The following is a 22,988-nucleotide window of genomic DNA, read 5'->3' as shown; positions in this document are numbered from 1 at the left end:
CCGAGGGCCAGAAAAGCTTCCTATGTCTTAATTCTTTGAGTCTTATGTGCCATTGACTACACTCCTCTGCGGAAATAGATTAGCAGTCTGGGCCGCCCAGAGGGGCTGTTTTAGTGCTGACACAAAGGTTTTGATGGTTTTGATAAGAACATAAGACTGGATACGGCTAGTGTGGATAATAAGAGATCAAACCTGTTTTTTTTAACCATTTGGCCAATGAAGTTCAAGTATAACTTTCAGCATCACCGAAAGCAGCTTTACAATGGACCTGCACAAAAGCATAAATTTAAAAGCTTGTGTAACTAGGTGAGAAAGAAAATCACACCTCGGGTAATCAGAAATGCATATGCTTGCTGCTAATCATGGGACAAAAGAGAAGAGTCCGGTCATATTTCAATAATAAAGGATCTAAGGGGAAGACATTATCCTGATAATAAAAGGCTTTATGGTTGTTCAGTTTATGGATGTGTGTCTAAACCCAGATTTGGACAGGAATATGGAAAACTCCTCCATTAGGGTCCTTTCATCTTCTCCTTTTGCTTTTCAGCATCCTTAATGTTTCACCCACTCCCTGTGTCTGAAGCTTGAAAGTCTTCTTGAAGGATTCGTACTGTGTTTCTCTCACCTGTTAAGATGAGAAAAGCAACCACACTGTATTGACTTCAACAACCCCAACTGATAACACAGCATAATGAAGTCAGTCCAGCAGATGATTTCACTATCCGGTATAGATTATATATATAATATAATATATATATATAGAACCAGACATTCTGATTTGAGGGTTTCTGGTCTGATTAGAGTATCTGCTCCCAAATCATGTTCCCATGAGGCTTGATTGCAAACCATTTTTCTTAATCAGCATTTACAGAAAATGCTTTTACCATGTCAAATACTAGCGTTGATAGGCAAAGAAGAGCGATGGAGCTACTAACCCTTGAGTGGAAGCAAAACCAAACCTAACACCAATAATATCAGTAATTGTGTGTAATTCAGATAACGGCACTTTTAACATCATCTTCAGCCTGCTAATTCAAAACTCAAAGCTATTTATGAAAGCAATTGTGTATCTAACCCTAAATGTTATTAAATATTAATAACACTATATTTCTGCCTTATCATTTGACCAAAATCAGCACTGAATCTCAGTTATAAGTTATTACAAACACGCAGTGTTGCTTTATATTAACTTTTAAGTGCTGTATTAACCTCATTAATTGTCATGTTTGGCATGAAGCTAATTGTACCTATACAATTGTATTTCATGGTTTATTTTATCAAAAGAAATAGCACAAGTTTGTAAATGTTTATTTTTCTTAACCAATTTAATACCAAGCCAAATACCAGCCATATGCTATAAGGTAATGTGCAACTTCCTTAATTATTTTTTTGGATAAAAGTGTCTGCTAAATGACTAAATACAAGTCTTTATAAGCATTTTATCATCTTTCACCCCCTATAAAACAAAAAAAAAATACATATATTAAAAAATATATTAAATGCACAAATAAAAAAGTTTCTTGCAAATCTAATTGTAATGAAAACCTTAGCGTGCTGTTTCCTTAAAATAATCCTATGGCTATAAAATGATTGACAGGACTGGATAAACTGATGACGGCATCAGCTAATATTAAATATTTAGATTTACATTTATATAGTATACAATATATACATTTTCAGCATGCTCTCTTAAGTATGTGGACATAACAAAACCAAAACCTTCATGGAAAATCTATGAGTATATAATGAGTATATAATGTATACTCAGTAAATTAAACTAAACTAATCCAATTAAAAACTGTTGTTCTACAGGAAGAAAAGGAAGGAGAGAGTAGCTGATTTGTGGTCTGTGACGCAGATGTTTTGACTGATAGTGATGTGGGAGCCTCTGCTGGTTAAAACGTGTAAATTGTCAATCGTGTACTGTACCTAAAAGCCTTTTTGTCTTTTTGAACACTCAGAAAGCAAGAGGTATTAATTGGCATTTACTTTTTTTGGTGGGAAAACAAACAAACAAACAAAAAGAATGAAATAATTTTAATACTGACATAAAGTAATATTCACAGTAAATCCTAAGAGATCACAATAATCCTCAATATAGATTAAATGAAACAGATTTTTGTTCTTTTTAAAATATTATATTGGTTTAGTTCAGGGCGTAAACCACAGCTCAGTCTGATAAAAATCAAATGTTTCTATTAGTATACAAAAACAAATAATGCACTTGTACTTCTCTGATAAATTAGTTTCTTACTTTACAACTACAAGTTTTGGTCCTTTACGCCAATCATTCACCTATAGCTTTTGAAAAGCATAAAATACTAAAATTTGCATAAGATAACTAATACAAATGACTAATTAAAATGACCCTACCCACGTAATCTGACATTATCCTTGGCATTTTACATTCAAAGCTCTCTATTGTCTCGCTCATCGTGGGAGGCTGTGGTGGTGCATATTGTTTTCTGGTTCAATCGGAAAGTCTTCTGCGCGTGGAGGGGAGGGGCTTAGTCTCTGAGGGTGGGGCTTGCGTGTTAAGCTGCCCATGTGCGGTGGACTGAGAGTCGGATGAGGGGTTGATGGAGGAGAGGGGACGGGGGTACGGGGGTATCTTCTTCCTGACTGCATATAAGCATCTGGAGAGTGTGCAGAAGGTGAAGCCATGCTGGGATAACAAGGTGGGCTGAGGGGATCAATCGGATTGATATAGTTACAGGAAGACTCGTCTGTTCCATCAGGGAAATCCTGGAAATAATAACAATGATAAAACAACACTTCGATATAATGATGATAATAATAAAAACAACAATAATACTAATTTCTTACTGTTTCTTTGAGGACATATAGTCCACCGGGGTTCCGACGGTTCTGGTAATTTCTAGCAGGCACAATGTCAACTACAGTAAAGAAAACGTTCAAGATTTAAAAGTATGCTATTTGAAATAAATAAATTGATAGATACAAGAATGCCCGATGAAATAAAGCTGAAAATAAAATAATATATAAACATACGAAATTGTCTTATGTTTATATATATATAGATATAGATAGATAGATAGATATGTAAATGATATATAAATTTGCCTTGGTAACTAACTGAAATAAACAGTAACAATTTCAAAGGTAAAATATGAAAACGAAAGCATAAGCTAATTTAATATTAGAATATTCTCCTACACTAATAGCAACAACAAAGTTAATAATTGTAGCAAATTTTACTATAAGTAATATTTTTAATAAGAATAAATGACTAAGTGCATTTTTAAAATATTTTTCACTTAACATTGAGAGTAATTCTACAACAGTGACTTGTTACCTTCATGATTGCCGTTGCTCTGCTCTGCTACATTTTGTCTGCTCTGTCCGGCAAGCTCTTGCCTTTTTCTGCAGATTGAAGAATGATGCATTTCAGTTAGCAGCATACACGACTGTGACTGATATATTAATTTCAATACCATATTAATGTGGCGTACACACAGAAGCCTATGTGTAGAAAGTGTAAAAAAGCGACTTCTTTCCAGTTTAATCGGTTGCTCTGATCTGTGGAACTTTGACCTCCTAACATTTCAAGCACAAAGACTTTTCTTGCAACAACAGTGCAAGCTGTTGAGATTTATGGCGGCTTGCTTTAGACCTATCAAAGATACTGGATAAGGACAATAGAGTTGGTACTTTTTGGAGGGTTTCCAACAGGCGCACACGGTCACCAAGGTGATGAGTAAGAAAATGCCTCCCGTGGAGAGGATGATATAGAGAGAACTCCGTCCTGCAAAATTTAAAGGAGAATACAGGGTGACTTAGACATCATTCCTCTCCAGAAAACACTCTGAAGGACCAAAGCGCTCTGTAGACAAGGTGCAAATTAAAGGGACCTCGAATGGAAGATCGATTACGCAGGTTGCCAGGAATACCAAGTGCAAGAATGAATGGGGTAACTTGGGGCTTTTTTTAAAGGGTAGACTGTGCGGAGGGAATGCAGGACCCTGCTGGGCTCAGTGTTCTGACAGAAATGTGTGCAAGTGAAGAGGTAGATGGATGAGAGGATCAGCTGAGCTCCAGTGGAGCAAAACACTTGTTCATAAACTATAATATAAATATATAATCTCCTTCATCAGCCCCTTTTCATAAACAACTACCAAAATGAACATTCTTTCATTTCGCACTCACATTCATGCTGTTCCAAAGCCGTTACTGTTATTTATTTATTTTTTCTTCAGTTTTTGAAGAATCTGCTGCTCTTTTTCGCAGCGATTATGACCGTCATTTTTCAAAAACTCTATAAAAGCGCTCAAAATGACTTGATATTTTTATGACATCAATTTATGACATTATTTATACGTTTTAATGATTTTATTTTTATCCTTTCAGTTTCCATGTTTGTTTTAAGCAATTTTGTTATAGGTTTTTTTGTTTTAATTTTAAATATCACATTTAAATATGCATATCATCTCGCATCTCATTGCTCTTTTGTTGATTTTGATCGCTGCAGTTGACTAAATGTCTACAAGTAAATATTTCTATAAAATAAAATATTTTGCAAACATTATTATATTTACTTATTATTTTTAAGTTTGTTGGAAGACAACATTTCGGGTTTCGGGTAATATTTACACTTTGTTTGAGTTCAGCTTTATTTTGGTTACTAAAACCCATTTCTAATAGTTTTTGTTTACAACGACGATGGTACTGCTTCAGAAGACTTGGAATACACAAGTCATGCAGAGATTTACTGTTTTTTATTTTTTTCCTTTTTGGGTTTTGACAGTCATGGTCTCTATGAGCTATTATTTCCTGGAAAAGAGCCACGTAAAATTGTTCTTTATGTTTCACAAAAATTTCTAAAACAACACGAAGACGATCAAATAATGAGTCATTACCCTCTTATATGCATCTTTTGATTACTTTGCATTCCAGTTGGTATCTATTACATAATGTGACAAAATTTAATGCAACATTTCAGGTCGTATTTCCCGGATCAAGGAGTCTCAACACCTACTGTAGACGGTGAGTTTGACAGGCATGCTCTTCATGCTGCTGATGGGGTTCTCCACCCTACAGCTGTAGACGTCGTCATCTGACATCACAACACGGGAGATGGTCAGGACCTTCTGGTCATGTGACAGGAGCAGACGCGAGTCATTGGTCAAAGATTTCCCGCCCTTCTGCCAGCTATAGGTAGGTTTGGTGCCACTGTCGTGAGTGCAGTTGAGTATGAAGAACTCAGTCAGCTCTAGGACGGATGAAGCTACCATGCGAACAAAAGGCCTGGACACTGGAACTGTGATAAAACAGGACAACATGTATAAGGACAGTTATTCCTTACTTAAATGAAATGTCTAAGTCTGTCTTACCGTCCACAGTAAGGTTGACGTATCGCTCCCCAGTGAAGGTATCATCGGTGATGGAGATCTCCACCTCATAGGCGCCCTCGTCTGACAGCTGCAGGTGATGCAAAAGCAGGGAGCCGTTCTCGTACAGGAGGATTCGCCCGCGGTACTCGGGCCTCAGGTTCCCGATGATGTCCGTCCCAATGGACTGGACCACAGTGACAGGTTTGTCCCTCTTCAGCTGCCATTTAATAACGGGCTGGTCGGAGCTGGTGCTGGTGTAGGTCACAGAGAGAAGAGCTGAGCCTCCTAGTGTGCCTCGCACCAGAGGAGACGGACAGCTGATGTTCACCCCACATACACCTGAATACATACAGAGAACACATTCACACATTAAAGTGGCGCTCCAGCAATCGGGGCATGTTGCCACAAAAAATCAATACGTGGTAAATGGCCTTGAGCAGTAAGGAAAAAAGATATAATAACTCCCAAAGCAAGATTTAGTTAGATTTACTATTTATTTTATATATTAAAGTATTATTTGTATAGCATTTCACAATACTGTACAATACTGTATTCACTGACTAGAGTAAAACGTATACATATTACAAATACATCCTGCCTAAATACGTTAAATGTACTGTGGCTTTTGTATTAATAAATATTATCTTGATTTCCAATAAAACTACACAAAATGACTATATTTCAATGCATCATACGTTTTTCTCTTTTCACTAATATTTCTATAAAAATATATTAATATTCAATTATATCATTCAAACGTATATAACTATTCAATGTAAATTATCAAATAAAAAAAAGTCTAGTTTATATATAATATAGGAATTGTTATATATAAGTACTCTATGTAGGCTATATAAGAGTAATACAATACAATATACAATAATTTCTTTTTTATTTTAAATAATATATATGTGCACAATGTCACATGAGTTTATAGGCATATATAACAGCTGGAGTTAAAACATCACTCGAATATTACAATATTACACTCACTCAGACAATCAGATTCGAGGACCAGAAAGAATGGTTGAATACAAAAAACCCCAAAAAACTATATATATATATAGAGTAATTTATACAATAATTTCTATATTACAAATGTTATATATAACATATATATATATATATATATATATATATATATATATATATATATATATATATATTAGATAGTACATTGTTCAATTTAATATTTTGTCTCAATTTTTTTATCCTAACTGAAATGATTTATTATTTTCATGTCAGTTGTTGCAGTACGAGCCACAGATACTCATAGCTTGAACTCTCCAGTGAGACACCTGCTGGTAAACAGCTTTGTGTTTATTGCTCCTGAGTGAGCCAACATGTCCTTGCCGGCTCTGCCAGGGCAGTGCGAGTCAGTGTGGCATGGCTCAATCGCTGTGGCAACAATTCTCAGTGTTGAGGTCTTGCCAGGATGAGCTAACAAAGGTCTGGATTGTAGGCTCGCTCTCCTCCAATCAGGGACAGGGTGCAAGAGACATGCTCTTTTGTGGACGGGGGGATGAAGACAGTGGGGCCCAGTGATTCTGCTAATCAAAGCTCTCCAAGGAAGACTGGGCATTAGTTAGGGCATGTTCTTGCATTCGGCCCCTTTACATCTGTACCTGGTTTTGAGAAAATGTGACGTCATCGAGCTCATGCCAACTCACTCATGCCGTAGTGATTGTTTTAAACGTATTTTTTTCCGCAAATAATAAATGGATGGAGATTAAAGAAAAAAATTTTTTTTTGGCCAACATGCAAAAAACTGGTCTGTGGTGTGATAATATATATTTAAAAAAATGCATTTTGTCATTTTTTTAAGTTTATGCCGTGTAATCATGCTATTGGCCTTCTGACGTCCGTATTTCTAATAAAACAGAACATTTAAAAACATCAAGCGCCCTAATTAATCGGCTCTATTTGTGATATGTGTCACCCAGCCACCCACAAACAAAACAGACACTCACAAAGTGAAACTGACAACAACACACGCTTTTTTCTTCTTCCTCTTCTTTAGAAAGTTTTCCCTCACCATGCGCAGCAGAAAAGTCATGATGTTGTCTTACCTGCCAGAGAAAAGATAAAAAGCCATAGGAGAAGAAACGCTGAAGGAACGGCTGTCTCTTTGCATGATGCCTCCCTCTCTGCCTTCATCTTGCGAGCAGCGCTGGGTTTCTCTCCCACACAATCAGCATGATTTGTCCACTCAAGGCACGTCGCTGAGAATGCAGAGTGCTTCCTGCCAGACGGGACACTGGCTGCACTGAACCCCGCTCTCAGGACCCCAGCCCGAACAACAGCTCTATGTGCGAGCTCCTATGTGTGTGTGCGCTTCGCTCGCTTTATAAGGTTCTCCACAGTGATTATTTTCAGGGGCCCTTTGTGTGTGTGCAGTTGTGCATGTGTGTGCTTGTCTCTGCAGTAAAGGCGCTGGGACGAGTTTGAGACATTTGGTTTTGTTCTTATTTCTGTTACGTGACAGATCTGAGCAGTAAAATATGAAACGATATTAGAGCATTAGAGCGTATTTGTGTGATATAACTCCGACAATGGGATCTAGGGGAACCACAGGTGGCTAAAAGGAGGTGCTAGGAGGAGTAATAAAAGAAAAGAAAAAAGTGTGATGAAAAAAATGACAAAACATAAAAACTATATATATATATATATATATATATATATATATATATATATATATATTACCAGGCCCTCCTACATGAGCACATTTTAAGACCAATATATCTTTGACCCACCAGGCCACAGCAGATGAAAAGAGGACCTGCAGGTTGCTAAGGCATCAGTCTTCAGTGCACAAGAGCTGGATGATTTCACTGTAAAAAATAAAATAAAAAATCTGTAAAATCTATGGTGAAAAACTGGTAGCTGTAGTCGCCGGAATTCTACTGTAAAAAATACCAACATTTTATGGTTTTGAGTTAGATTGACAGTTAAATACAATATTTTCATTTACTGATTTAATGTTTATATACCAACTAACCTAAGTACTGAAATCTTTTTTGTACCTTTAAAATACACAGATAACCATCGAATGCAGGTGGTGATGTGAAAGTCACATGATGAACCGAAGCCAATCACAAGCAGCCTTTAAATAGTAACATTATAGAAGGTGCTCAGTGCCATTCACACAAACACTAAATATCATCATAGAGAGATTCAAATATGCTATAAACATTAATATAAGAACATCAGATGTAGCATACAACCCTAGTAAACATTATAAGAAAAACTAAGAAGAAACATATTGATTTTAAAGTAAAAACATCAAATTCAAACAAAAAATGAAATGCAATGCAGGGAATTCTGAGAACGTTTCAGTTTTTTTTTCAGTTCAGTTTTTCCCTGTAAATTTTACAGGAATTTACAGTTAAATACCGTTTTTATGTAGGTTTTTTTTTTAAACATTTTTTCTGTTAAAATAATGAACAATTCCTGCAAAAAATAATTACTTACGTATAGAATGAATTACCTATAGAACAATTAATTTAAATTATAATTATAATTGTGAAGTATAAATATCATTTTACTATTTATTTTAACAATGAAATATTATTAAATAATTTTAGTTTAAATAATTTTATTACATTTATATTAATGATAATGTCTTAATATATATATATATATAATGATTTATTTTAGTTGGAAGTTTTCAGTTTAAAGTTGTAATTACTTCCTTGACTAGAAAAAGAAAAAATAATGTGTCATGAAATTGTGGTCTGTTCGTTACTTGTCTGTCTAGAATCTGATGTCATTGTCCTGCAGTGGTCAGCTGATGCTGTGGTCATCTGACTGGCCGTTTTCTCACACCCCCACAGACAGAAGAAAATATTCACTATGAGTGTACAAGAATATCCACATGATCCAATTTTTTCTTTCACAAAATATATTCTTGCGTTCAAAGAAAAAATTTCCTTCGGAAATCATTCTAATATTATGATTTGCCCCCTCAAAAACATGTATTATTGTTAAAAATGGTAGTAGAGCAGAGTAGATTTTTTTTTCAGGTTATAAAATATATTTAATTTATAGTGTATTTGTTTAGGACTGTTTTCATGGTTCTTGATCTGTGGATATTTCTCTCCTGATACAGACAAGGCTACTTTTTCAATAAAGAAAGGCAAAATCATAGATTATGGATTCCTATTGTACCCGGAAACAACAGTTTGAAATTAAAAAGGTTTTATTAATGGATTTGTTTCTTATAAACATGCATCTTAACTGATGGACTGGAGTTATGCGCATTACTTGTAGATTATTGTGATGTTTTTCCTCAGCTATTTGGACTCTCATTCACTCCAGAGAATCCATTGGGAAGCAAGTGATGCAATGCAAGTTTGAAGAAACGATCTACATATAGCATGGTCAAAGGGTGAGTACATTTCTGATAATATTCCAACCCTAAGACAGCAAATTAGGAGAGCTAAAATTGATCATCGAGACTTTGTATTTATTCCATATCAGGCTTTGAAATGTGACCCTCCCACTAAAAAAGAGCAGATGATGTATGCAAAACGGCAAAGAATGTCAGAAAGAAGCAGCTTTTCACAGAACATACAGTCTGTTATCCTCAAGGCTCTCCTCTGTTCTGGCTGATCAAAGCTTCAGCAGGGCTCTTAGACACAAACATACTCATGCAAAGCTTGGCATTACCCTTTGTCCTCCGAAGGATAAAAGTCCTCCCGGACTCTCTCATCTTGTAGAGAAATCTGTCAAGTAGAGTCAGTGGGAACATCCAAGGTCAATAGTGCACTGAAAGCATGAAAGATCCTCACACAATATCCTCTTGAAGCTATATTGCTCTGGACTTTATGAGATGCCAGAACATTTTATAGAAAAAACCCCCCAAAAACAAAAACAACAAACATTTGTTAAAAAAACAATTGTTAAAAAAACTCCTGCTACACCCCCCCCCACCCTTCATGTACCTTTTATCTTATTTTTCAAGCAATAATTATTAAAACTTCCATCTTCAACTATCATTTCCTGTTTCAGAGTAACTGTTTGCCATTGTAATTATAATTTCTTTCAAATTATATCTAATTCATAAATGTAATTATTTTAGAACGCTTTACATGTTGTTTTAAAATTTGATTTATATTTTTTTAAATAATGTAAAAGTTGCTTTTAATCATATATTTATTTTTAAATTAAACTTCATTTTTAGTTATTTTATTGCTTTTTCATTTTGATAATTTTTTAAATCTATTTAAATGCAATTAATTTGTATTTAAATTTTCATTTTTGTGCCATTTTAACCCATCTCAAATGGGATTTTTAATTTTGATTTAAAAAGCTATTTTAATATTTAATATGTTAAAAATAAACGTAACAGCCTTATGAATCCGTTTGTGAGAGCTAAACTTGTTATATGTAGGCTCCCTCTGCTGGAGGGTTTGGTGTAGTGCTATTATAAAATACATAAGAACCAATTAAGCGCTGAAAAGTTAAAGAGGTGTTGAAATGTACAACAGACATTTTGGTATCGGTCCAGAAATTAAAAGCTACACGATTCTACAGATGTAGCGGCCAGCCAATGCTAATGCTAGCATGCTTCTCTGAGGCAAAACTAGCCGCGACGGTTATGCAAATCCACTCACGCACACGTTTTGAAGTTTAATCCGATAATTTACAGGCTAAAAATACATCATAACTTGTCTGTGTTGTGCAGGTTAGCTGAGTGTTTTTTGGCATGTGGCAGCTGTCAGGTCGGAAGTACTGCGTCGTCAGCAGCAGTCTGTAGAGGGCAGGAATCATGGGATACGCACACAGCAGTCTGAGACAGAACTTATGGCACTTTGTGTTGCCATAGGCAACCTGTAAAAATGTTGTGAGGAGACTGTAAGTCGCGGAGCCAGTGACAGACTTCATTTCGGGAGGTTACATCGGAGCCCCTAAAGCTGAGGCCTGCGTGCGGAGGAGGGAACGTGGGCGACTGACTTCCAACGCTCATTTCACACCCGGGAAAGAAGAGTTGAGCCACACACAAAAAAATGACAATTACAGGCAGGTCTTTGTTGCTGTGTGCTGAGGACATCTTGTCCGGTTTTTCCTCCTGCCTATCCAAGTTTAGAAATATTAAAGGTCTGTACGAAAATGGATCGAAAGCCCCTAGATTTGAGGAAATCAGCTTCATAAGTTAGGCCGAAAAACATCAGATATAATCAGTCACTGAGAAATATTAAAACCTTCAAAGCAGGATTTATGAAGTTACTCCCATTGAAGAAAGTAATTCATTGCGTAATAAATGCTCAGCTGAGACGCAATTGAAAAACAAGATTAACCAAGTGCCGTATGTCTTTAATTAAGGATTGCATTACACAGTCTAATTAAGTGCAGCTCTTAATGCAGTGGCTGAGTGATTAATACTGTCATGGGGAAACAGATCCCTTTTTATGTCCTCGAACATCTCATTTTTAAAGAGATAATTAACCTTTAAATGCTACTTTTGTCATTTACTCGTCCCTCATGTCATTTTAAGCCTGTATGAGACACTTTTACAATGAATGGATGGAAATTTCAAGCTTCAAAAAAGACAAAAAAGCTACATTACAGTATTATAAAAATCATTTGATATTTTTGTGTGATGAATAGTCTGAAATTTAAGTGATTTGTTTACAAAACAGGTACTGTATGAACGATTCTTTACAGCACAGACAGAACTGGGTCTCACCGACTGAAAATGATAATGAATTAATGGACATTTAATAAGCAAATAATCAATCAGTGGATAATAATAATGAGATAATAATTTAATCCTCTTCTCACAGACATCTAAACATTTTCACACACGCATACACAGATTTAATTGATTGCATTCCCAAATTGAATACGAGACACCAATATTTCATGAGTTTAGGACACACAGAATAGGACTCATGCTTATGTTTCATGTGCAGTTTAGGTTTGTCTATATGCTTTATTTTTTAAAATAGCTGTTTTTCCAAGGCATTGCTATGTGTTTCCTGTCGTATAGCTGAGGAAAGATTCGATTTCAGAAACATTTTCATAGCTATTAAACTATGTCTTATGATTTTAAATTTGTATTTCACCTCAGAACAATATCAAAGAAAGAAGAGGTGCTGAATTCGATTTTGTAGGGGCTGGCTCTGCTTTAAAATGAAATGATTAGAATTCTATTTCAAGTAATCAGTGTTGAGTAATACTGTAAGATTGACCCTGCCTGTTTTAAATGTTTAAATTTAAAAACATAATCAAATGTAATTAGACTGCTTTAATAAAGAAACTGAACAGTAATGTACTGTATTTCTAAACAAACAGTCTTTTTACTAAAACGTGTATGCTGGGATGACCTTTAGTCATAAGTACAAAACACAATTTCTCACACACCTTGTGGTTTACTTATATTACAAATTGTTATCAAACAATATTTATGTTAGATTTCTTTCATTATAGCTCTGGCACATGCACATTTATCATAAAAACTACACACTGGAACGGATTAGAAAACAGTTAATGCTATTATAGGCCTAAATGCTGTTTTGACATGCAATATTGAGTGTAGCGCGGGGAATGTGGCAGTTTGACCTTGATAAATGACTGTCCAGGTCTCATTAGCACAGCCTTCCAGCTGTGAGCCCTCCAGTGAGAAGCTCCAGCAGGACTAATGAGACTGATGTGTAGGTTAATATTTCAATTTCTGCTGCATATATGTAACTGGCTGTTTGTTATTGGACTTTCTATATAAGGACTTCAAAAGACTAATGATCAGCCCCTGACTGCACAAAATCATTTTCATTGCAGGCAACGCACATTTCTGAGTTTTTATTCATTTTTCAACTGATACAGAGCTTGATGCTGATGTCAACATGCAAGGTGATCTCTCATTAAGCTTTCACAACTCAATTTCTATATTTCTAATGATACGCACTACCTTAAAAGACTTACAAATTAAACGGAAATAAATTATAATCTTGCCATGCCATATGCTGCTTTGGAAGCTCTGATTTCATTTTCAACATATTACAGGTAGCAAACCGAACAGATCAGTCGACGCTATTATAAACAACTCATAACATTCTTTGATAAACAAATTTCAATCTTAAAGTGATAGTGGCTACATGGTCAAATCAAGGCAATCATTAACATACTACCACAAGAAAGGAATATCAAGCAACAAAAATGAGAAACCTCAATCATGATGCATTGTTTTAAGTCTACTTGACTGTCTGACCGAAGAAGCTTGTGTTAATTTCTACACTCCCCGTTCTCTGTTTTATACAAATATCAGATATACAGTATACAGATGCCTTTTGTGGGATGCAAAAGCATGCTGGAGCAGATATTCACCCGGACTGGATAAGAAGCAGAAAATAGAGAAAGAGTTCACATATCAGATGACATATCCAGCCTAATTTTACTACTTTTTTTGGACACAAAAAAAAAAATCCCTGGAGAAAGCGTCCTATAAGCCGTCCACCTTGAGAAGCGTCTTCACTGCTCTGGTCCAGATGTGGCGTCTGTCTCTACTCCGTCTGTTCCCCCTGCTTGCAAAATATGTTTTTTTTTTAGATTTACTGCACTTCGCTTTGGAAACAAACAGCTGTATACTGTAACAAGACGATGATGTAATATCACCCACTGCAAAAAATATTTTTGTTTTGTTTTCCATTACAAACAACAAAAACATTCATAAAAAATATCTGAAAGAATATCAATAAAAATATCTGTCAATGGGGTATAAAAAGTAAATTCCAAAGAAAACTATATATATATATATATATATATATATATATATATATATATATATATATATATATATATGTATATATATATATATTTATATATATATGTAAATAAAAAAATATATATACACATTTTTAGTGCTGTCAAACAATTAATCGTCATTAATTGCATCCAAAAGAAACGTTTTTGTTTACATAATATATGTGTATGTACTGTGTATATTTATTAATATTTAGAAAATATATACATGTATCTGCATATATATAGTTATAGTCATATAAATTCTATCATATATTATAATATTTCATATATAAACATAGCATATTTTTCTTAAATATATACATGCAGGTGTGTGTATTTATATATAATAAATATACACAGTACACACATATATGTTATGTAAACAAAAACTTTTAATTCATTTTAATTAATCACGATATATATATATATATATATATATATATATATATATATATATATATATATATATATATATATATATATATACATGCATATTTATATATTCTGTATATACTAATTAATTAAAAATATATATATAAACTACAAATAAAAATATAAGTACTTTAAAGTACTACCAATTTAAATTTTTTAATGCATTTTTTTAATAAAAAAAACTTAATGACTTAAACCCTTGGTTCATTATTATTATACATGATTATAATGTTTAGATATTTGTGCTGGAAGACAAAAACAGTGAATAAGAAAATGGTACTTTGCAGTGCTTGACAGCTACATTCTTCATAAAATATACCGTTTGTGACAGAACACTACATATCGATCGTTTTTGAGTTGATCTTTTTCTGAGACTGTCTTTTATTTTTGTCCAAGTAAAACAGAGCACAGCCTCGTTTCAGCGATGCAGATGCACCTGAGGATAAAAATAACACTTCCATACATAAAATGCTTAGCAACCGAGAACTGGGTTGATGTTGCTTGGGAAAGGCCTAAATTCGGCACAGAGGTGGGGTTGAGTGGAGCGGCACAGCTGAAGGGGAGATATTTGGGCTTGGAAGGACACCTTCATTCTCATTGCTTGCCCCACTTTCCACATCAAATGGCCAGATCTGCTCCGTTTGTCCTCAAAGGACAACACCGATAAAGGTAGTTCAAATGGAGGCTTTGGTGTGAGAACATTAACGTTATGGTCTTTCCGTCAGCTCTGGCCTATTTGTTGCTTCAAAGTAGAATCTCTGGAGATCAACAGTTTGAGAACCATTTGCATACTGAGTTGGGGGACGCAGTTTATCCAGGATCTCTAGAAAACTATGCAATTTTGAGCAGAACAAAATACATCACCCGAAAGAAAATTGAAAAGGGGGATAAATCTGCGAGAGGCTTTAATATTGAGTCCTAGAATTGTGGAGGCTTAAACCACCCACAAAAGAAATTAGATATGAGAGATCTGTGTCTCTCAACAAACTCAGATATTAGAGACTACGGAGTGGCTCAGTGGACTGTCTATAAATCGGTGAATGGCCTTTTAATAGATAGATGTGTTCATTAATAATTAGTTCATTAAGAAAATAATTATCCAAAGCATTCATAGAGTAATTAAAATGCACCCTTGAGCACGTCTTATTATGTTTACTCAGTATAAAGACATGACTCATTAAACATAATTGATGGATTTTTAATTTTATTTCATTTTAGATTGATGGAGTTCTATTGTGGCTCACCTACTATAATGGGCGAAGTATTTCCTGCTTTTTAAATTCAAAATCATTGGTACGAAGCACAGAAAGATAGCAAATCAACACGCTCTTGAACTCTCATTAAAGTTCAAAGCTCTGGTTGTTAACTTTCTATTCTCAAAGCCAAATTCTGTGAGGATTTGTGAGGGTTTTTGAATGTCTTGCCAAACTGAATTGGATCAAAATAGCTGGCGGCCTCTGCTCCATGTGGGATGGGTGTTAAGTCTAACTCTCGACTACGACTTTTGGGGACAGTGACTAACCTGAGTCCCCTTGGCTGCCGTTGAGGGCCTCACCACTGCTGCTCACCTCCTCATTGGGCTTTTCGCCGGGTTTCATCTTCTTCCGGGTCATATGACCACGGAAGCCAGCCTGGATTTTGGCGGCCGCCTTATTGGCCTCTGGGTCATCCAATGGGATGTCCATGATGTCCTCTTCCTCTTGTGGCTGGTTGCATTCCTCCTGAATAATGGATTATAAGTGATAAATTCAGTAAAACAGACACTGGGTATATTCCGTATTGATTTCACACTTGTTTAGAGTGATTCAGACTATCACCTAAGATCTTATATACCACCACAGTGGGTTTAGCATCTCTTGCCCATATAAGCCCCCTTACAATGAGTCATTATCCATCAGCTCCACAGAAACTGAGTGTTTCCAGCTAAATGCTCATCTTCTCCATTACACTCTTACAAATAAAGGGGTTATTACAGCAAGAACCATTTTGGGTCCTCATATGAAACTTTCAGTGAACAGTTCCAAAAAGAACCAATTTTTCTTAGAAGAACACCTAAAGAACCTTTTTCAACTATAAAGAAACTTTTATAAAATAGAAAGGTTTCATGGATGTTAAAAGTGCTTCAAAGAGCTATAAAGAATATTTATTTTTAAGAGAGTAAGAAACCTATTACCTGAACCTATGAAAATAAAATGAACCGAAACATAATGCAATTATTTTCAATACACAACCACCCAGATGCTACAAAGACCAACTGTGACCAGCTTCCTGTGCACTGTGAAGCATGTCAGCGCACATCATCAAGCAGTGTGTGTGGTGGGATGTGATGTTATTTGTCTCATTAAGTCTTCCTGAAGCTGTGAAACCACATGCTTTCTCCCACCACAACAACTTAGCATATGTAAAATGGCTCAGCAGAGGCTGGTTGGCAGTCTTTAAACTGCTTGTGTGAGGGTGATGAGCAGAAGTCCATTGTAAAACCCTGGTAGGAGCATGTCCACCCACTTTTTTAACTAAGAATCAGCCTCTTTTCATATTAAAAAAGCATTTTGCCAACATGCTCATATGTGGCCACAGGCAGAGGCGTTCCACAATATCCTTATAAATAAGCATCTGTTCATTTTACTGCTGCCTCTGAGGCTTAGTGCATGCTTACCCATGGATCACCTCTAATGAAACTGCGCAGTCACAAGCCTTTCCCATGTCTATATCAGTTCATTTAAATTATACACTCGCCCAATCTAGAAATAATTGGGGTATCAGCAAAAGGACCTTTTTTAGCCCATAAGCTCACAATTTTGCTCATATTTTAAAGCAAGAGATGACATTTGCTAACACCAATTTATAACACCAATAACTAGATTAATTTTATATAACAATACCACTTTTTCAGACCCTTGCCCAAGAAGTTTTGGAGCAATTGACTACAAATGGCTGCTGAAAGCCTACTTTTTAAAAATTATCTTATAGACCCAGACCAAACATGTAAAAAGAGTACAAACAGATAGACTTACAAAAATTCCTTAATCCATTCAGTCATTATAGCCACGCCCTATATTCTACATTCACTTTAGCCATGTTTAATAGAAAGTTATTTATCAACATATTGGTGAATAAATAAACATAGTGTTTGTATATATATATATATATATATATATATATATATATATATATATATATATATATATATATAGCTGTGTATAGCGCCACCAAGAGTCCACCTTCTTTATTATTACTTTTCATTAACTGAGACATTTCACTTTTTTATTTCTATTTACAGTTTGTATATTTTATATTTTAAAAATCCAATCCATGATAATAATACTAACATTACTACTAACAACATAGACAAATATAACTGTAAAAAGCTTACTAATTTGCATAAGAATAAAGCGTCAGCGGGTTAAAAAGTATAAAAAATACAACATACGGATCTGAAGGCATAAACACATAAATACTTCCCATATTTACTGGCAATTTAGCGCCGACACAAAGTTTCGAAATGCAAAAACAAGTAGGCTATTTGCAAACAAGTCCAGCTTTTCTCGGTCCCAAATCAATAGAAAAAAGTTAACGTATGTTTCAATTTACTGTCAAGCCGATGTGATTTATTTTTATGTATTTATTAATTCTACTTCAATATCATAAAGCAAAACGATTAAAGTGGTCTGTACTTACGATATGACAATCCATGACGCGCAATTGCAGACGTTAATAAACGTGATCTCGTCTTTTGCGAGTGCAACAGAGCGTAAACCTCCTCACAGGGCAAAATGCCTTGGACGAATACGCCTCTCCTCAAACTATCCTTATAATTCAGCGTCTTAGGGTAGGGTGGGAGGACAGAGAGAGAGAGAGAGAGAGAGAGAGAGAGAGAGAGAGAGAGAGAGAGAGAGAGAGAGAGAGAGAGAGAGAGAGAGCGAGCGACTCTCGAGCATCATCACTCTGACACTGTCACTAGCAGGTCTTTGCTCGTTGCAAATATTGTGTTTAATGCTGACGTTTACACCGCCATTATTCTCATTTTCCTGACACCTGTTACTAATAGGATCAGAAATACTTGTTTTTCAGTGGAGAGAATACTTGAAATGAGACATGCCATGGTCCAAAACAATTATATAACATAACTTTAAATATGCACAGTCCAAAATATTTCTGAGGGCTATCATCATAAGCTACGAAAATACTAGCAGCAGCTCCCCACATCTCAGTCAGTCCCACACAGTCCGTGCCTCCTCCACCCTGTGGCAATATACTGTAGAATAAGACAAACAGACAGTAAATCCATTGCCCTTTATTTCTCTGGAACACTGCTGCATCTCCTGCCTCCTACCCTACCAAGATTAAAGAGAGAAGATGCAGCTCAGTGCTGTAATGGTATCGGTTCTCTTTTCTTGGCATCTGCTGGAGGTGTAAGGCTGGGAGCTAATGAAGTCGGTTCACAGAGCACCGAAGTGTTAAAACACTGAGTTTCCAAGAAGAAGATGAGGTGACTTTACAGTCGTGCCAGAGATTGATGATAGCCATGAATATTGTTCCTGAAAATAGCACTTACACGATTCCCTTGCTCCTCCTACAGCGTATAAAGTCATTGGACAAGAGTTGATATAGGTCAGGTTAGATGACCTACATTGGAGCGAGAAGAAAGCTTTGCGTTATGTGCGTGTCTCTCTAATTAACCCCTACAGAACTCGAAACACTCCACTTTGGATGAGGATTGAAAAGCGTAGCAGCTAATAGGGTAGATATTCTGTTTCTTTGGAAATATCACACAACTCCAAAATCTAGATCAGTTTCTCCCTCACATAAACGGTCTGTAAAATGTTTCCATGGAAACACCACCAAATCGGTCTCATTCGAACCCCTTAAAAGAAGCATATGGATATTCTTCTGACCTTTTGGTTTTATAAGATCGAAACCTTTCTGAATATCTCTTTATGAAATGTTGCAATCATTTGTTTGGGTCTATGCGTATGTTTATATGATATGAGATGTATGTATGGTTTGAGCTTTTATGACCCTTTTGCAGTTTGCACTCGCCAGCTGGACTATTTCAGGACATCTTCAATCACTGTTCTCCAGAGAGACACAGAGCCATACTGTTGATCTGACAAGTCCTTGAAGATTTTATTTTTACTTACTAACTTGGGACAATAAAAGGAATAGCCTGCACATCAGGATGGGGCAGGGCTGCTGGATTATGGCAAAAATCATGATCACGATTATTTTGCTCAATATCGACATCGCAATTGTTTAACATGATACATTCATTGAACTTTAAAAATAAATGCAAAAAAAAGATTGAAGTTGATATGATCAATGTTGTGGTAGTGTACTTCCACAACGTAATGAAAACAACAAAATATTTAGAGCACAGTAAACATTGTAAAGGAGCGCTGCAGTAAAGGGAAGTGGTGCTCTGTATTTGCAAAACATGAGCATCATAGAAAAATAAAATGTGAAACAGTAATTGTTGGCTCAATGCATATATTTCATAAACATGGGCCTATGCAGCTTCTTCTTTATTTTTATTGATTTTATATACAAATACCATATTTTTGTTTACCAAATGAAAGGGAGGTAAAAAAGAAAAGATCTTACCTTTACCTTTTGTTCACTGCTGTCAGGATTTTCCTGGTTGTCACTTTCAAGTGTCGATTCCTGGCTTTCATCCTTTTGCTCCTCCACGTGATCCTCTTGATTTGCCTCATTCTCAGTGTTTTCAGTCTGTTCTTGTGCCTCTGTAGGATGTTCTTCAGAGATAACCTCTGTTTCTCCTTCCAAAGGCCTAGGATGAGCTTCTTCAGCTTCAGAAGGCAAAATATCTTCCTCTGGTTCAGTATCATGGGTTAAATCAATCTCCTCATCTTTAGTTTTTACCAAATTTTTCTGAGGCATGTTTGAAATGTCCAGATCCATCTCTTCAGCATCACTGTCAAGATCACTTCCTTCATTTACGTTCTCTGTGTTTAGATCTTTCTCAGAAGCATCCAGTACATCATTGCTTATCATGTCCTCTGTGACTTCGGTTTCACTGTCGTTAACTGTGGCATCCATAATTTTAGAGGTGTTCTGTTCATCAGTACTGTTCTCAGCTGTATGCTCATCTGTATGAGTAGAGCAGTGATGGAGCACTTCATCTAGAACATCTATGACTTCGCTTTTACTGTCATATGTCTCATCGTAGTCAATGTCTGTGTCTTTCATTTCCATCAGTGCTCTACTATTATCAGAAGTGGAATCGGCTGCATCTTTGGTGCTGCTGTAGTCATGATTGGTCTCTTCCTGGTTTTCGTGGTCTGGTAAGCCATCCTTTTCTTCAGTATGTTCCTCTGATTCATGCTCTACTTCAACTGCATTTTTAGTAGCACTTTCAGTTGATTCCTCCACAGAAATCTGCTCAGTGCTTTTCTCCTCTGGATTAGTGTCTTCTAATAAATTATCAGCCATTTCTGAAACTCCCTCTTCAGCATCTTCAGTATCATCATAATCACCATCATCAGACATCTCACTTGCTTGCTTGACTACATCCTGCTCGATATATGAAGGGGTTTCAACAAAAGATTCATCACGTGTTTCAAACTCTCCTTCATTCAATTTTGGGCTTTCCAAGTCTCTGTTGTTCTCAGTAGGTTCAGAAGGATAGGTTATCTCTTCAGCACATACGTCCACATTTGCGAGACCACCAAAAGAAGGCAAAGGTGTAGGCTCAAGTTCTGATCTGCAAATATCAATATCTACAACTTCTTTCGCAATCTCATCATCCTTCTCTACCTCTGACGCTTGCTCTGGAATCCCACTGGGGTCTTTTAGCTCTGGAGCACATATATCAACATCTGCCGTTTCCACATTGGGAATATCCACATCAGGTCCATGTTCAGTCTCACCGGATTCCTCATCAAGCTTCTTTTCTAACTCATAATTTTGCTTTACTTCAGTGTCCTCTGAATTATTAGCGCCGGAGTCATTTAATGGGGAGCTTAGGGTTTCATTGTCTCCAACAGTTTCAGAACGGCCAGCGTTGTTTCTGAAAATTGACATGTAAGAAGGCAAGGATACATTTTTATATGCAACAGTGATTGATAATGTAAGTAAATAAAAGCACAAACAACTACAACAGGAGTAATAAATGAATCCTAATGCACAACGCCAATGCATATCTGGGCTCTGACACTACAATCAATCCTCTGAAAGCCACCCTCTGCTTGATCAAATGATCGAAGCTCTGCCTTAGAAACAGAAAGCCACCCGCCAGTGTTCATCCTGCTATAAAACTGCTGCACTGCAAAAACATACAACCCCAATCAAGGAAATCATGCCAAAACTACAGGCAATCCTATGAGTCATTTTTCATTTTATTGTCTAAACTTCAATCTAAAATCTCACACTGCTACACTTCAGTCTTAGCTGTTTCTCTCATCTGTAAAACTGTTAGGGGGAGTGAAAGAGTAAAATCACACATCCTCATTCACAGACCTTGCATTTATTTTTGGTGAAATGTAGTTTCCTTGTATTGCTGTGCCCTGTTTTGAGAAGAACAAATACGACGTTAGAAGAAACTAGTACAGGTTCAAAGAGTGTTGTCTCATTTTTTTTAAATACCTTAAATGAGTGATTATTGTAGAACCTGTCTTCCAGCTTCGCACCCCACTCTGCTGGGTCCAGGCCACTTTCTGAAACAAAACATGCATCCGTTTGTACATTATTTTCAGGCATACATCGACAATATACTTCGATCTAATAATACTAACCCTTGCAAACAAAAATCTATTTTGCCTTATAATGACTAACTCATATATGAATAACGTCACAATAAACTATTAAACATAAGCATCTTGGTTACCTTCTCTGGCTTTAAGAAGCTTTGCGAAATAGAGAGCAGCAAAGACAGGGATGTCCTCAGGCTGGTCTCTCAACACCTCTTTAGCAAGACCCTCCAATAAATTCCCAAAGCCTCTAGGGATGCGCAGGTTTGTGTTGGAGAAGGGAACAGACATCTTATACAGGTCTTAGGTCTGGGTTTAATTAGGGAAAAGACATGTTCATTAAACGTTAATGGTGTTGTAGACTAATGTTTTCCACATAATCAGAAAAATAATTAAATGCAATGATTTTCTCATTAAGATGTTTAGCTTTACTGGAAGGTATACACATAGTGACATTGACAGTACCTATGTTGTGCTAAAACATCATTTAAATGAAAGACAAGCCTTTTTTTCTTTGTAAAATGAAAGACATATTCATTTTATATCGGTTGTCAATGCATATTTAATCTTTTAGCCAGCTGTACTGGTGTGGTGTTTCTTACCGTTCAAAACAAGTCGAATGTTGACGACCGTTGCTATGCAACCGACACGCGATTCCAACTACAGATAGCGGAGAGGGTCAAAACGTTACGACTCGACATGTTCATTCGGCGATGCGCGCGAATCGTGAGTCAAACGATTCACGATCCAGTCTGAA

The 22,988-nt window shown here is 36.0% G+C and overlaps 2 protein-coding genes across 2 annotated transcripts; both read right to left on the bottom strand.

Annotated features, from left to right (window-relative positions):
* Positions 1–2,022: 2,022 nt before the first annotated feature.
* hepacama (hepatic and glial cell adhesion molecule a) lies at positions 2,023–7,667 on the bottom strand. The gene is made up of 7 exons (XM_043259874.1): positions 7,421–7,667; positions 5,352–5,690; positions 4,997–5,278; positions 3,673–3,766; positions 3,317–3,384; positions 2,827–2,897; positions 2,023–2,745 (listed from the first exon to the last, which is right to left on the bottom strand). The coding sequence occupies exons 1-7, from the start codon at positions 7,506–7,508 to the stop codon at positions 2,431–2,433; spliced, it is 1,257 nt and encodes a 418-aa protein (XP_043115809.1). The 5' UTR covers positions 7,509–7,667; the 3' UTR covers positions 2,023–2,430.
* A 5,469-nt stretch (positions 7,668–13,136) lies between these two features.
* Positions 13,137–22,941, bottom strand: spa17 (sperm autoantigenic protein 17). Its single transcript, XM_043259875.1, has 7 exons — positions 22,834–22,941; positions 22,369–22,540; positions 22,128–22,198; positions 22,002–22,048; positions 20,133–21,552; positions 16,048–16,246; positions 13,137–13,870 (listed from the first exon to the last, which is right to left on the bottom strand). The coding sequence occupies exons 2-7, from the start codon at positions 22,520–22,522 to the stop codon at positions 13,821–13,823; spliced, it is 1,941 nt and encodes a 646-aa protein (XP_043115810.1). The 5' UTR covers positions 22,523–22,540; positions 22,834–22,941; the 3' UTR covers positions 13,137–13,820.
* Between the last annotated feature and the right edge of the window lie 47 nt (positions 22,942–22,988).

Source organism: Puntigrus tetrazona, chromosome 15, assembly GCF_018831695.1.
Source record: "Puntigrus tetrazona isolate hp1 chromosome 15, ASM1883169v1, whole genome shotgun sequence".
Classification (NCBI taxonomy): domain Eukaryota; kingdom Metazoa; phylum Chordata; class Actinopteri; order Cypriniformes; family Cyprinidae; genus Puntigrus; species Puntigrus tetrazona.
This window is presented reverse-complemented; position numbering and strand designations above follow the sequence as displayed.